The following is a 16,494-nucleotide window of genomic DNA, read 5'->3' as shown; positions in this document are numbered from 1 at the left end:
ATTTTGGTTAGAGATATGAATTGAACTACAATGATTCGTAAAACCGAAAGTGCAAACTAAATTCAAGAGCAAAATTATGATCAAAATGGACCATTTATGGTTGGCCTCGTGGATTTTTATCAATAAAACTGGTCAAATTTTGCTCATATTTATAATAATAACTAATAGTTTTCGATGGATGACATAAATATAATATAAATATCATAAAATTAATCAATGAGACTGTCTCAATAGAGTTTTTGTGTTATGATTCATCACCATTTCTAGAAATAAACATCAAAGCTAAAATAAAAATGTCATCTTATTCTTAAGTATTAAATGGTCTCTTTACTTTTAAATTGTATTAATATTTAACTAATTTTAATAATCTAGTTCGTTCGATTTGGTTTATGTATGGCTTTCGAACATAAAACGTAAATCATATGAATAATGTTAAAGATACAACTAATATATTGTACAACAATATTTATAATAATTATATCGTGAGATTTTATTTTTATATCGTATGATTTTAATATTAAATAGTGAAATTTTATATTGAATGTATCATAGATTTGATAAATAAAAATTTTATATTGAATTTTTTATGGCAACAATTTTTACACCGTAAAAAATTCAACGGTTGTATTTGTAACACTACTCAATACACACAAACACAAAAATCACAAAAACAAAATATATATGAGCGAACAATTATCAACTTCTACAGAGCATTCATGTAAAACATTTATATATTTGATATTCCTATAAAAAAATTTAAATTAAATCAACCAAGTAATTTAATAAATACAATTTAAATTTGGACATTTTAAATTACGAACAATATTAACTAATAACTGATAAAGCCACATATAACAACATATCAGCTTAAGAAGGCATTGCATCAAAGCATATGTTGAGTGTATTGCAACAAAATGAAGGGAAACAAACGACGAACAACCTGCAACATATATTAATAACAAAATAGAAACTTAGGCTCAAATGAATGAATAGTGACTTTTATTTAATAATAGAAGCATCAAAACCTGTACATGATTGGGTGAAAAGAGCTTTCAAAATCAGTAAATTCAATTGTATATTGCAATTAATAAGCCACTCTTTATTATGTTATATCTATCTATACAGTAGAAAACCAAAACACTAGACATTTTCCTGTTTTCAGGGTAGAAGCTAACTAAATAAATTGAATTTGGAGCTATAGAAAGATCCTTCCGCCAATGACATACAATCCATGTGAAGGAGAGGACATGGTCCTCAGTATCTTTGAAAAGTACTCGAAAGATTAATCAAATCTGCATTTGTTATCTGCAAATTGAAGTATCACATATCAGAGGAAACAAATTTAGCATCGAAAGATTAATCAAATCTGCATTTGTTATCTGCAAATTAAAGTAAAACATATTAGAGGAAACAAATTTAGTACATTCATTGCATTTTTCCGGATGCACCAACACATTTACCGCAGTCAGTTGTCTAGTTTGTGTGATAATGAATGTATCCTACCAAAATAAAGCGATGGGAAAGATACCCAAACTGGGATATGGGATGAGTTTCAGAACATTTCTATTCGTAATGTTATTTACGTGTATCTGGAGGAAACATGTGAGAGTTATGAAAACCTTTCAGTTTATTGTATTAAAACAACATTCTTTTACTACTGACAGGTAGATTTGAAACCAAGATGTTTTCTAAAGTCACAAAACAATGAAGAAAAAAAGGCTACATCATTAAGAGCTGATTATTCATGGTGAGGTAAGATTTGGAGATTGAGACTTGAAACGTTACCCAATGTTCTCGTACAAAATCCAAAAGTTTTTCAAATTTGACCACTCAATTTTTTAGGACACATTTGAGACAAACCTGAAAAAAAAACTAAGTATGCACAATCATTAGTGCTGCAGCTGCGAGGTTTGGATTCACATTCTGACCACCAAAAAACAATTTAAAAATCGTTTGATAAGTGCCGATGTTATATAGATACCCCTTGTAGATATTGATAAATTTGAAAAAAATTCAACATTCCAACAATTCCAGGTGCATCTCAAACTGAGATTTAGGGATTCCAATTGGATCAGTAAAACAAGGTACATTACTTCAATGATGCTTGAAACAGATACAGCCAAAGAAAGAACATGCAGACCGTCCAAGTCAAATTAGAGATAAGTAATGAAACTAAATGAAGGTAAAAAGTAACTAGCACGTACATGGCAATGAGGAACCTGGATGCTATTTTTATAGAACACCACGTTACGTGCCACTAAAATTTAACCAAATCCAAATCCTTCGCTAGCTTCGTGGATTGCTAGCAGCATACGTTCTTGAAGTTGTTCCTTTGAAGAGTACTCTGGTAGGTCCAGCTGGTTAAAGCTGGAAAGAAGTAAAAAAGATGAACTTGTAGGATAAGATTGCAAAACAAGCATTTAATTAGCAAGAACAGAACTTATCAACTCTCTACTCCACATTACAAGAACTTACCAGGTATGAGCTGAAGGAAGTCTCTCAGGAGCTCCATATGCTTTGTGAATCTGAAATCTCTGGGGACCAGATATTCCTTGCAATGCCTTAAAACCTTCTAAAGGAACCTAAAAGCCAAAATCCAATTTAGTGCCGGAAGAAATCTTTCTATCAACAAAGGATAATAATGCACACTAAATTAGCACATATCAGAAGATATCCACTATTTATATCCAAGGGATTTTTTATTGTTTTGCACCATGATGAAAACTATGCCAAGAAGTAAACTTATATGACATACATGTCAAACTCAAAAAGTTCCTCCCTTTAGGTACATTTATTTTCTAATGCTCTATCTTTCACACAACCACACACTCAAGCATTATTGCTGTTGCAAAAAAACAATAGCTAAAATCCGTCCAAGAATCATTTTGTCTCAGTAGACTAGAAACATCATGGTGCAAATCGTCACATATGCCTTTCAAATTGAAGCTGGGTATTACTTTAGATATTGACAATCAAATTAGCCACACAACTAATTTCACATGATTCAAGATTAGCCAAATCACCTTGGAGGTTCCAGTCACAAACTGAAGCAATCTTGCCATGTCTTCCTTATTGAAACCCTCGACAACCTCCCAAAACCACTGAACAACATTTGAGGCTGCTGTGTAGCCCGTATACTCAGTGCTGGCCTTCAGATCAACCACTGCAAAAATAATCGAATCACGAAGATATTTTCTAAGACAATAAAAATTATTAAATGAAATTGAGAAAGGAGAAAAGTGTGTAGACTTACAGTCAATTTCAGGAAGACCGCTAATTAATAATTCAAGCTCTTTATCATTAAAAATAGATACAAGTTCTCGGGGTACTAATTCATTGAAACCTTCAAGAAAGGAATTGATCTGAGGCCGGATAGCATTTGTCAAAATGTGGTCAGCTACAACATCTACATATTCATGCTTTGTTTCTTCCGTTACTCTTATGTTTCTTCCTCCCGGCTTCAGCTCATAATCAGTAACCTTTTCATAATAGCACATATATAAGAGATGCTTAATTGTCCAGAAGTCTTGAAACATTTGAGTTGAAATTAGCAATACAATACGGCACAACTTCCCAATGAAGTATAGTACATATAATTCCTATATATGTACCTCTGTTTTCTCATAAAGGATGTGTTTTTCTTCATCCGCATCTATGCTAAATGTCAAATCTGGTATATCACTCACATCGTTCTGTCACAAGGAAAAGGATATATTTAGAAACTACTTAACAAACTCTCTTGGCTAAACAACAAATGGTGGCATTCTTAGTCCCACTCACCTCAAGCATCCATTTCAGATTTTTATAGTAATCAGGATCAACGGCCTCTATGTCATGGTAAGTCACCTTCACACCAAGGATGTGCTTGTAGAAGGAGCGGGTGAAATAAACATCCAGCAATTGTCCATCAAACAGCGCTTTGGCAACCTATAAATAAGATGGTAACAACTGATATGTTAGAAGATGAAAATACAAATTACAAAGAGCTATAAATTTTCAAGCTCAAAATAGGTATTCGAATAATTACCACACGGCCTACAAATCTGAAATAAGAGAGATGTTCAGTTTGATAAACAGAATTGGGATTTGGCTGAAAAGTTGCATTGTTTCTGACAGTGGTGAAAAGAAGAGCTCCTTTGTCAAATAGGACCCTTGACAGTAACTGATACCATTCTCTAGTTAAACCACCAGCATCAATGCCCTCTTCGCCTTGAAAATGAACATTCAACCGCCCTTTAAGATCTTGACTTGGTTTCTTGCGTAGCTGGTTATATGAATCCTCCAAAATGTATGCGCGTCTAACACTAATTCGCAGTGGACCTGAAAGGTGTTGATCATGGTGCTGCCTAATCCTGGATCGAAAATAAGCCCTTTTGTTATCAAAATCAATCAGCCGAGGAGCTTTCAGCATCATGCAGAATGATTTTTCCAATAAAACAGGATTCTGCCTTATAAACGCATTAAGCAGGCGACGGTGCTTCTCAGCAAACCTTGCAAATGTGACAGATCCATCTAGTCTTCTGCAAGGATCCACAAATTTAGCAGATGATGGAACTGAGCTCCCAGCAGACTCTTTCACCTCTCTCGCTGTCACATTGAAATTATCGTGATACAAAATTGTATTTTTAGACTGTATTTTCTCGCATAGAACAAAAAAACCCTCAATAAAAGGCAAGAGTCTCTGACTTCCAGGGGGAAGAGGGGCAGATGCAGGTGAAACCTGCATCTGCTCGCCAATGTTGTTACTGGAAACTGGAGAGTGGGAATTCAGACTTAGCTCTGACTCCACAGCACTGATGCACTCACTTAGCTCTTTCCATAATGATTCCAGAGCGACATTTAGCTTCCACATGGTGGTATGCTCTTCCTGCACCTCATCATCCACCCTGTTCTCATTCAAGCCACTGCCAACTGAAGTAACTGCACTTAGTATCTGTAGCACGCGAAGAACTGCTGCCCCAGCCATGGATCCAAAGCTCAATCCCAGCATGTGTGTATCTCTAAGTGTTATAAGCTCATTAACAGCTGATCTGCTCAACCTATGGGCTGACTCAGAAAGCTCCAAAACAAAAAATTGGCGATGAGCAACAGCAACAAAGGCCAACTTCTTTAGCACCTCGCCAGCCATTGTGTAAACTTTGTCTGAAAGCCTAATTATAAATGTTACAGATTAACATGGTAGCATTACTTCTCTACCAGTTATTCTAAAATAAAAAAAATTAGGTAAAATGTCACGCAGTGGTGGATATGAACAGCGAGGTAAAATCCTATGCTTTTAATAAAAGAAAAAATAGGTAACAGTAAGAATTTAAAAATAATACCCTTCATGCCCTAGAAGGCTGCAGAGATTATGCAAATCCTGCCTCGGAATCCGTACGAAAATATCATGAGTAGTATCACTTTTTTGACCATCTGCTTTGGAGTTCAAAGCACTGGAACTCTGGTCAAGAAGATTAGATTTGACTTCATTTACATGAGGATCTTTCTGAATGTCGATTGCAGTTTCATTACCAGAAACATTTTCAGTCCGAGCTGCAGTTTCTGCCACACTAGACTTAAAATCTACCTTGGCTGCCGCAGCAAATACAACCACCTGGAGTAGACCCATGACCTACACCATGACAAGCATTAAATACTACGATAATGCAAAACCACTTGAGGAGCAGTTGGTACACACGATAGTATGAGAATAGCTACCTGTTCTAGGTGAGCCATACTCCGCAAGCAAAGTGGCTGGTTTAAAAGTCTAAGAAGCAATATCAATGGGACATCCCCGTTTTGTGAGCTTTCAGAAAGGATAAGATGGTGATCTTCTCCAGTGATTTTATCCTTACCCTTATCACTCGTTCCTCCTGGATGACTTATGTTGGCAGATTCAGAAATATTTGAGGCCTCAAAGTAGAAAAGAAGACTGGCAATGCCAGAATGATTTGTAGCCATATAGGTCAGAATCTCAAGTACCCGTCGCATTACAATTGGAGGAACACCTTGAAAAAAGGTTACTTTTGTAAGAACAAAATCCAAATCACAAAATATTGAACATCATAAACAAAAAAGATTTACTCTTACCATCATGCAATTGAGATCGACCATTAATATCAAACTGACATCCATAAAGCCTGTGTGCATTCTTTACTGTCACTCCACCAGTTATACCTACAGTCTCGGGGTTGATCATATCAAGCAGAAGACGAACAAGAATAGCTCTTGTTTCGCCGTGGGTGCATAAGTTTAACAAAAGTCTCTGCAACAGACCTTTCCCAAGAGGCTAAAGGTGAAAAACAACTATATTTCAGTATTAATTCACACATGATCAAAACAATAAAGAGAATGCTGAAAAAGCAGCAGATGTCTGTATTCCGCAATCTATGAAATAAGCTATTTTTAAGTTCAAGATTCTGAACTACCTGTGCCAGTCGTAACAGGCGAATTAATGCTTTCAAGCCCTTAGCATTCAAAAGTGGTTCTCCATCAAACTCTTTCAACTTTAAGTTCTCTACTAGAGAAGATCCACGACCAATAGTGACTCCGACACCCCTGTCCATCATTGTCTGCCTATCAAAGCCCAATCCCAATCTATTTCCTCGACTATTGAGGCCTTGGCTATTTCCAAACAAACTGCGAGCATGATAACGATTTAAAGCTCGGTCTCTGAGCATTTGCGCTTCAGCAAGTAATGGAGATGGCAATGCCGATAAAACAGCCTCTGAAGAAGTCAAAAGAACCTGACAGATAGAAGCAAAATTAGCAAATTTGGCCAAAGCCAACAGGTCTACAATTCGAAACAACAAACCTCTTCACGTAAATCAGCAGAAAAGGTGGCAATAATCGATGCATTGTCCATATCAACGGGCTGACCATCCGATTGTTGCGCAATCCTTTGAACTCTTTGTTGGGCAAGCACTTCAGCTTGAATATCAAGTGGAAGAGCAGCCAAAAACTCAGGATCAATATCTTCAACCATAGGAGGTGCATAAGTAGGAGCTGGAACTTGAACTGGCTGAGCTTGTTGTGAAGCAAGAACCTCAGCACGAAGTTCTTCTGGAAGCGCATCCAAAAATGTTGGATCTATACCATTTGAATTTGAAGCCTCATTATTCAATCTACTTTCATCTGCTTGACCTGAATCCCGAACAATCAAACCACTTTGTTGTGGTGATGGCCCCTCTAGATTGATCTCGGTCCGAGGTAATTGTTGGGCATTCTGACTGTTTTCTGCTACAGCAATACCCATTTCAACATCACTATTTTCTGGACGTGATGAAGCATGATGATTGCTAACATCTTGCAAACATGATCCAGAAATTGATGGAGCATGAGAACTGGACTGATTATCTGGAACTATGGACCTATCAGAACCCTCATCTTGAGATGGAATACCATCCCTTGAAGTCATATCAACGAGAGCAATCAAACCAGATGATGTCTCCAATGACTCGCTGCCAAAAGCATTTCCTTCCCCCATTTCAATGTTATCACTAACAATCAAACTTGGAACATTTTCCCTTGCTTGTTGGCACCCACCAGCTTGTTCAGCGAGGACCTCTGTGTTGCCATTCTCGAGTAGATGAGGTTCAACTAGTTGATTAACTTGACCGTCATTATTGTGACTTGTATCATCATTCTGTAGATTATCAACAATATCCACCTGTTGATTTCCAGCAGTGACGTAATCTCCCCCCTGTTTCTCTGGAACTGCTAGGTTTTGCGAAAATTTTTCAGCAGTAACATTATTGCTCAATAGATAAATGAATTTCTCTTCAACTGCCCGTGCAATTGCAGTGGCTTGTCCGCCAGCTTGGGGTTGACCATCATCAGTCCACCGGCCATCACTTGGCCCCCTTCGACCAGACACATGCAAGGACTCTAAGCCAATAGAAAAATCAGCTAGCGGGGGCGGTGCAGACCCACTAATTCGGTCACCAAATATATTAGAAGGAGAGTTTTCATAAGGAAGAATGGAAGCATCAAACATATAGAAATGGGCCACATCTAGGTTTTCAGCACCTTCTGAATCCTGGGAGGTATTTCCACCAGAAGCCCTTACTGACACCAAATCCGCAGAATGTGATGGCCTCAAAAGGAGAGGATGTTGAAGACCATTCCCACCTGTAACTGATCGTTCATAGGAAGTTCTATTAGCTTGACGCCGTCTCTCAAAACCAAAAGATTGACGCATTCCAAATAAGTCATCCACAGTTGCACCTTCAAAGGTTTCAGCTACATCAATTAACCCTCCTCCAGTTCCTGGTTGTCCAAGTACCTGCAAATGATCTAAGCCATCAAGGGCTTCCCTCCACCTCACCTCAATGAAACGATTTTCATGGAAATCATCTTCTTCATCAACCATATCATCATTATATTCATCTCCAATGCCAGTATCATCACGATCCTCTACATCTGTGTCAGCTAGGGACATCAGACCATTGCCGTCTTCGGCTATATCTTCATCCTCATCTTCTCCATCGTCGTCATCGTCGTCGTCGTCGTCATCACCACCATCACCCATGACATCCTCTTCATCATTCATATCGTGATCTACTCTATTCTCCACATGAAATGTCATTTCAATCTGTGTTGTATTGGGTGAGGCAGGACTTTCTTCCATTTCCTCCCTCATGTAATCCAACCCAAGTTCCATGCGTGGACTAGCATTTGGAATCTCCTCAATTCTCATCTCTTGATGAATCGACACATTTAAATTTGTAGTTTGATTACCGTCGTTGTGAGGGATAATTTGGGGATACGTTTCTAAACCAGTATTACTGATGGCCCTATGTAGCTCGCTCCCGTCCTCAGCAGTTTGCAATTCTTGAGAAGCTGGAATTCCATCATGTTGAGCATCGGACCTTCCACTTGGGCCAATTATTTTTTTCTTACTTAATGCATCAGATTTAAGAACTTGTTCGCTTGCATTAGCAGCCTTTGTCAAGCTTTCCAAAGACTTGAGTATGAGATTAACAACTTTCGACGCATCAGGGTGGTCCAAATCAATAGCTTGAAGAATGTCCGATAAGCAATGCACAATACCACCATCTATCATGCTTTTTGCAATGTCAGGTGAACACCCAGATCCAGGTAAATTTCCTGAAGAAGAATTCTTTGACAAAATGGAAAACACCAAATCAACAAAAGCATGGATTTTCTTGTCAGGTAACAGAATGCTACAAGATGGATTATCCTCAACTTGTGAAAATGAAGATAGAGATTTGAAAAGTTCATTGATCACCCTTCTCCTTCCTTCACTAGAGCGGCCAGCCAAAACAACCAAAAACCATGAAGCTTTTTCAGAAAGCTTGTCTCTCCATTCATCCGAGTTAAAAGATTTATCTACTGCAAGGGGAAGAAGACGATGTAGAAGATGATGAATTACACCCCCTTGTTCAGGATAGCCTATATGACCAGACACGCGCAATTGAGACATTTCCAAATCTCGTTTCAAAATAAAACCACCAGCATGAACATACATCAATAAAATGTCACTCAATAATTTGAGCACAAAAGTCACCTTAGCTAGGGCATCCAATTGGTCTGACAAACCATCTGATCCTAAATTTACCATCTCATCGACCTTTAATTTACCTTTCTTTTTGGTGGTAGGTTCATCTACCTCCATAGTGTTTAGATGGCCTGTGCAATCATCCTCCTCCAGCATAGGATACGTCAACACAATTTCCAGAAGAAAATCAATCACTTGAGTAAGATTTGCTGAAACCTTTTTATGTCCTTTAGAGTACTTACTAAACCCATCATGAGCCTTATTTTCAACAATACGACATTCATTAGTAGATGCTCCAGCTTCAACACCAGCTGCCTTCGACTTTTCTTTCTCTTTATCTTTTAACAACATGATAACAGACCTCCCTCCTAATGACTCCAACTGACAGACGGCAACTGCCGCTCTCATGAAGACCTCTGGATTTCTAGATATAACAGGTGCCATTGTTGTCAAAAATGTTCTCACAGATGTGCCACCAACATGTCGATTTCCACTAAGAGTTTGGCGTATCTCCAATTCCATGGCTGTTTGCAATGTCTGAGGATCTTCAAGAAGATGTCTAATGATAGCAGAAGCTAAGATGACGAATCCGGGAAAAAAACAACTTCTTGGAATGCCAAAAAGGGCAATCATGCCACCACTTTCAAGAAATTGTAAAGCCAGAACATGTGATTTTGTTAACCGAGCACATAACTGAAGAACAGCCTGCATTACCATCGGTGGTACATGCCTCTTTATCATGTCACAAGCAATTCCTAGTGCCTTAGAACTCTCATCCATCGTCAAATAACCAGTTGGCTTTCCAAGCATATCTGCAAACTCAGATCCATCCAAAGCAGAGTCAATTTTATCTTCAACAGTTGGAATTGATTTATTTTTTGTCTCAGAAGATTGGTTTTCAGTTGAGTCAGATGAAGGACCAATTTGTGCTCCCTCATTAGCATCACCATATAATTTGGGCCTGGTCTGCGACAAATTATCCAAGATGAGAAGCAACGCACTGATACATTTAGGAACAAGGAGCCCATTTGAAGCCTCATTCTTGCCCAAAAAATTCATTAAGATATCAATTACAGTTGAGACAATTCCATTTTGCGCAGCGATTTCCTGAGCACTTCCATCTTCTGAAATAATCAATGCTAAAGTATGTGAGATCATACCCAGTGGACTGCTATCCTTGGAGAATTCAAGTGGGCATAGCTTTAACTGCTGAACAAGATAAGAAATAACTTTCAGGCGGTCTTCCCCAGTGTTCCGGTTGCAAACAGTCACAAGCAAATCTGTCAGCCTGAAAACCACTGTATCATTACCTTGGAACAACTTCATAGCTGTTGCAAGGATGTCATCGGCAGGAGGTGCTTTTGCTTGTCCCTCTTCTATTACAACAAGCACAGATTTATCAACACTATCAATCTTAGGTGTTTCTGATGAACTACCAAGAGATAAAGCCAGTGCACGAGCCAACTCATCATCCTCCTGCACAGGATCTTCCGCGTGATTAAACAGCCATTCCATTGCCATCTCAACACTATTTGTTTCCGCCCTTCTCAGTGCTTCCTCTGCTCGCGCTCTTGAGAAGCCCATCTCAATAATGGTCCCAATGGTTGCTTCATCAGGAGGAGGCATAAAATGTTGGTTCGCAGTTCTAGACAACCCACCACGGCTCCGTTTTACATCACTAACACCATTGTAGACATGAATCATAAGTGAAATGATTGAAGTGATGAAACATGGACCACATTTAGGAAACAAAGGATGACACCAAATGGGACGTATCACATCTAAAACTTGGGACTGCAACATGCAAATGAACGCTTCTGGGTCCTTTGGAACAGGAAATAACCCCAACGACAAACCAACAGCTACAGGTTGCACAAGTATTTGAGAAGCTGAGGTTGAAGATAACAGCAGACCAGAATTAACAAAATACTCAAGTTCACGACAATGACTCTGTAGTGTATCAAGCAGCCAAGAGCTCTGAGATGGTTTGCCACCCTCTCCAATCTTAACAATATCAGCACTGGAAGCCGAACCAGTATAAGGAAGGGTCCAAAGCAACTGACTTGTTGCTTCAAAAGTTGTAAGAAGCTCCCTGAATGTCCCATGGACATAGAAATTATTAATCATAGCATTGTAACAAGTGCGCCGCCGGCTATCAAATGTAAGAGCCACCATGTCAGCCACAACTTTCCCCAGATACCGACACTTGACTGAAAATGATATATCATGTCCACTAGAGTTGGAGTGACCCGAGAAACCCAAGGCCTCATGAAAATTTTTTGCCAGAGCAGTTCCAACACTCTTAGCAGCAGATACCAAGGATGCAGTTTCAGTCCTTCTACGATTTGGCAAAGTAAAACCTTTCACTAGAGCTGTGAAGAATGAGCGCATTGTTAAAGCAAGCTTATTGAGATTTTCATAAATCAGTATTTCGGGACTCTTTTGCTTCAGTTCACCGTAAGATATCTCTGCATTACTTGGTCCAGCTTCAGAATCCATTTGGAAAGCTTCCAAACACCTACCAATCCTGCTACCTCGAAGCCGAGCCAAACTATGCCGACTGCGACGACCTGAACCTTCACTTGAACGGACCATCGGTCTAAACTCACGTTCAACTCCCCAATGTGAGTGATGTGCATTTCTGATAGCAGCAGGATTCATGTATCTAATAGATGGAATATTAGCATCATCATCACTCTCCCTCCCAACAACAGTAGACAGTCCCATATCTGCACTTACAGGATCCAATTCAACATTCCGCTTCTCCTCCAGCTTCAACTCACAACACAAAGATACTTGCCAAAGAATTTCACGATAAACCTTGCCGAGATCCATAATCACATCAGCATCAGCAGAACCCAATTCAGAGACAATGGTAGTAGTACCTTTTAGCAAAGAATTGCAAAGGTACAGGATGCCTTCCAAACTAGAGAGACGCCTTAAGATCTTTACTCTTTCAGAAAATTCCACCTGAGCAAATTGGGATCCCCCAATTGAAGTCAAAAGCTCATCTGTTAACTTCAAATGTTCTCTCAGAAATATACACAATGCATGAGCAAGTGATGTAGAATGCTGAGGAGAAAAGTTTTTAAACGCAACAGCGATGCATTGACCAAGAGAAGCTGAAAGGGGTATGAGAGGCAAAGTAAACAATTGCAAGACACACTCGATTCCTCTTCTTTCGACAAAAATTCGGCACGTATCAGAATTCTGAAGAACTGTTTCGAGTAAACGGGAAACATTACTAATACAATCAGGCAAAAATGATTCCCCATTCATCGATGAGACATCTAGAATTAATTCCGACGATCCACTTTCAGGTTTATGTGAATCATTAACATCTACAAAGGGCAAATCTCTATTCTCAGATTCAATTTCCATGGGAACAGGTTCAGAAGAGTTTAAAGAATATGCAGACTGAGAAGCTACTTCAAGCCCAGATCCAATTTTTGCAATATTATTCAGTATTTCAATCAGCATGTCAACTCCTTGGCCACGCAATGATGAAGCATGGCGCATTAGTTCATCCAGACCACTAGATAATGAGCCAAGAGTATCAGCAGCAAGGGCTCGTAGGTATGTTTTGGAAGTAAAAACTTTTACAAAGCACCTCAAAGCATTGCGTTCTTTCACAGCCTGAAGACCATTGTTGTTTAAACAAAGAGCATCAAGACATTGTGGTATACAAGTAATCGCCTCCGCAGAACAAAGGACACCATCCATAATAGCAACCATAAAAGCAGAAGGAAGACCAGCTGCTTCTAAGACGGAGAAGCACATAGGATCTTTATGAATCAAATCACTCATGACAGTTGCCGCCAGTGAAAATACGCCACCACCAAAGTCTTTTGATCTTTTAAATATTATGCATATGCAATGTGGCAACAAGCTCTCTTCGGAGCCATACAAGTGAGTCGTTGTCCCAGGTGCATAAGTACCAAGAGATATAGCACGCAATAAGGCTTTCATCAACAACCGACGGTTATACGAAACCAAAGCTTCAGAATAAAGAGGTTGCGAACTATCAAGCTCAGCAAAAGTATCTGTGATAATCTGCGAACTACTACACCCAGCACTATCAAGGTCAACAGAAATATTATGTTGCTTTGAACCATTTTCAATGTGAGATACTTCTACCATCAAGCGAGTTATTGTGTCATCCAAACCTCCCAAATCTCGGAAAAGAGCAGCAGCCGGATTGCTATAATCCATAAACGCTTCTAGAACATGAACAGCAGTGGTAACCAAATGCAAGTGCTGAGAATTCACATCTTTCAGCAGAGGTAAAAGAGTTGGTATAAATCCCGCTTCACGCATGGCTGAGCAACCTGATGAAGATGATACTAACATCGTAATAAGAGATAACAGAGACTCCGCAAAAACAATAGACCACTTTGATGGATTGTTAACAACAGAATCAACAGCTTTCAGCATAAGGCTAGACAGAATACCACGGTGCCCACCCAATGTGACAACAGACAATACTGTCGGCTGACGAGACCTATCTTGACAAAGGGCAACCAGGGAAAGAAGGCATAAAATTCGAATTTTTCCAGGTATTGCATCTTCATAGCTCAATGAGGTAACCAATTCAGTGATGAACTCTGGCTCGGTGTTGAGGTAAGAAACCAGATCATCGGTATCGCTACAGGCCTGAACAAGAACCATAAAAGCATAGAGGCGGATGCATGTGTACTGATGACGTGTAGCTACTGAGCTAAAGGACCTAGCAAACCGCAATCTTGTCAGAAGAGAAAACCTCATATGATGCGGAACTTTATACTGTAAGACTAACTTATTAAGAAGTTCCAGGTCCGAATCCTTCCCAGCGTCAACAGCAGATAAGTGTATGACTTGTAAACCTCTAGTCGTCTGCTCGGAAGAAGTGGATTCATTTGCAGTTTCGCTCGCAGCATAAAACTGAAAATGCAGAGAGCAACCCAACTCGAAAGCAATAGGGTCCAATCCATTTTGTAAAGCACATGAAATCAATCCTAGACCTTCTTCCTTGCCCCCCCATCCCTGGGCAAAAGCAAATAATCTTGAACGTAGAGAAGCATCTCTTAAAATGTATTTTGTATTAGATTTCTTCAAAAAAGCAGCCAAAGTTTGTAGAGAAGCCTCCACAACATCCGAATCAGTGGAAGAAAGCAAAGACGCTAAGTGATGCTGCACAGCCATTAAAAAATATAGATAAAAAGACGGCAACTGAAACACATAAAGCACACAATGAAGTGCAAGTCTATGGCAACAAATGACAAAACACATAAAACTAGGCTAACAACGACGAAAATTAAAATATGTAAGAGCTTTATCTAGAGGCAAAATGATGCGTATAGTTTTTGGTTTTCTTCAACATAAGAAGCTTAAAAGATTGCAACCTCAGAATATGTTCAGAACACTGGCAATAGATATGTATTCCCACAATCTAAAATCAATTCCCTCCTCTACTTAGATCTTTCTGATAGCTACCTCCCTCCTCTCACTTAGCCAACCTTGTAAATCAACCACCTTTCCACCATCAAAGGCAAAATCATCCAAAACCAACCACCTAGACGCCTATTAGTTTTTTTTATAAAACATTTATCAACAATATTCACTCAGTATATTTTTGGCATCGTAAAGCGATGGAGTGGATACAAAACATCATGGGCATGTTAGATTTTAAATAACATTAAGCAGCTTAGATATAAACTGTGGCAGAATGAGGGTAAAGAAAGGAACCTCATAAGAGCTGTAAAGATGCTTATTGGTGCAATTTTCTAATATTATCCTTATGACACGAAGAATATGTAGAACGGCTTCCCTTGGGAAGGGTGGATCAGATTCCAAAGTGTTGTCCTCAAGCTGCAAATCCTTCCTTGGCTTGATGTATTTCTCAAAATAGGTATCGAAATGATTAAATAAGTCAACCCAGTGATGAAAATCTCCCTGCAATCACAAGCATTGTTATTATCAAAGCAGGAAGGATAAATTTGCATAGTTTACCGGAGTTAAAATGCACCTTGTCAAACACCCAAAAGAAACTTTTTAGAGAATTCAGAGAATCTTCTATATTCTCTACAGGTGTAGCGGTAACATTGTTGATAAAGGTTTTAATCTTAGAAGGCTGCGGAAAAAAAAAAAGACAGGAATGTCAGTTATCCCGAAAATAGTAAAAATTATACATGGATAACTCAACGAAACGAGAAAGGAACAAAGAAAAACACAACAGAATAGAGGATAACTAACCAAATTAATTTATAAAAAAAATACCAGAAAAAAATCATATAGATTAGAGAAGAGTTAGAGCTCAAAGATACGCAGATAAAAAGAAACAGAAATATAGCTGTTTTTGCTCTGATGAGGATTCTCTGGCGCGTTGTGTAACTATTCAGAACATATTAACCCTTGTCAGTAGCAATCCATTAGAACATTATCATCACAAGAAACAAGTATGTTAATGCGATCAAAAGAGTGTTATGCGACACTAAAAGAATGAACTTTTAGAAATTCAAAGCTTAAAACACGACATTCCCCCCTAACTAGAACCGTCTCAAGCAAGTAAAATTAACCATTAAGAAAACTTCTCCCCACAGACAAATCAAAGAGGAGCAAGAAAATAATTCCACTGACCACTTCAAGCGCCCTCCTTCGCTTCAACTTCATTTCTTGCTATCAATCAGACGTGCCCATTGCCCAATTCAAGGGTTAGTCGACCATTCAATAACTTTTTATATATATATATATATATATATAAAAATCAAAACCGAGAACACGATAAAAAACAGGAATTGAGGGATTTGAAGAGGGCGATCAGAAGGTGGAAATCTTATGGGATTGAAAAAATTAGAGAAAGTCTGAATGAAACATAGAAGCCTCTGAGTGCGTGTGAATCGATTGCAGGGGTGGGTTTTTGTCGCAGAGAAGGTGGAAAGAAAGAAAGAATGAAGGAAAATAAGAAGACTGGGGATGTTTTAAAAAAACTTATTTTCATAAAAAAAAACTTTTGACAT

The 16,494-nt window shown here is 38.7% G+C and overlaps 1 protein-coding gene across 5 annotated transcripts; it reads right to left on the bottom strand.

Moving 5' to 3' along the window:
• Positions 1–982: 982 nt before the first annotated feature.
• LOC140807544 (E3 ubiquitin-protein ligase UPL1-like) lies at positions 983–16,449 on the bottom strand. 5 transcript variants are annotated; one of them, XM_073164444.1, is made up of 16 exons: positions 16,115–16,449; positions 15,504–15,608; positions 15,224–15,430; positions 6,794–14,668; positions 6,408–6,725; positions 6,070–6,268; positions 5,698–5,987; positions 5,322–5,611; positions 4,028–5,150; positions 3,781–3,927; positions 3,612–3,692; positions 3,254–3,479; positions 3,024–3,163; positions 2,476–2,582; positions 2,201–2,367; positions 983–1,305 (listed from the first exon to the last, which is right to left on the bottom strand). In XM_073164444.1, the coding sequence occupies exons 1-15, from the start codon at positions 16,145–16,147 to the stop codon at positions 2,265–2,267; spliced, it is 11,244 nt and encodes a 3,747-aa protein (XP_073020545.1). In that variant the 5' UTR covers positions 16,148–16,449; the 3' UTR covers positions 983–1,305; positions 2,201–2,264. The 5 variants fall into 5 exon arrangements, with proteins under 5 accessions (XP_073020545.1, XP_073020544.1, XP_073020548.1 ...); XM_073164443.1 differs by having other exon boundaries at positions 2,205–2,367; XM_073164447.1 differs by having other exon boundaries at positions 2,205–2,367; positions 6,794–14,419.
• Positions 16,450–16,494: the final 45 nt, after the last annotated feature.

Source organism: Primulina eburnea, chromosome 12, assembly GCF_022965805.1.
Source record: "Primulina eburnea isolate SZY01 chromosome 12, ASM2296580v1, whole genome shotgun sequence".
Classification (NCBI taxonomy): Eukaryota; Viridiplantae; Streptophyta; class Magnoliopsida; order Lamiales; family Gesneriaceae; genus Primulina; species Primulina eburnea.
This window is presented reverse-complemented; position numbering and strand designations above follow the sequence as displayed.

Excerpts from the sequence above, each read along its gene's own strand:
- LOC140807544 (XM_073164444.1), bottom strand. The coding sequence starts at position 16,147 with ATGAAGTTGAAGCGAAGGAGGGCGCTTGAAGTG. Across the intron at positions 15,431-15,503 it reads TCTTTTGGGTGTTTGACAAG|GGAGATTTTCATCACTGGGT; the intron begins GTGCATTTTAAC and ends TTGTGATTGCAG. Across the intron at positions 2,368-2,475 it reads CTTCCTTCAGCTCATACCTG|CTTTAACCAGCTGGACCTAC; the intron begins GTAAGTTCTTGT and ends ACTTCTTTCCAG.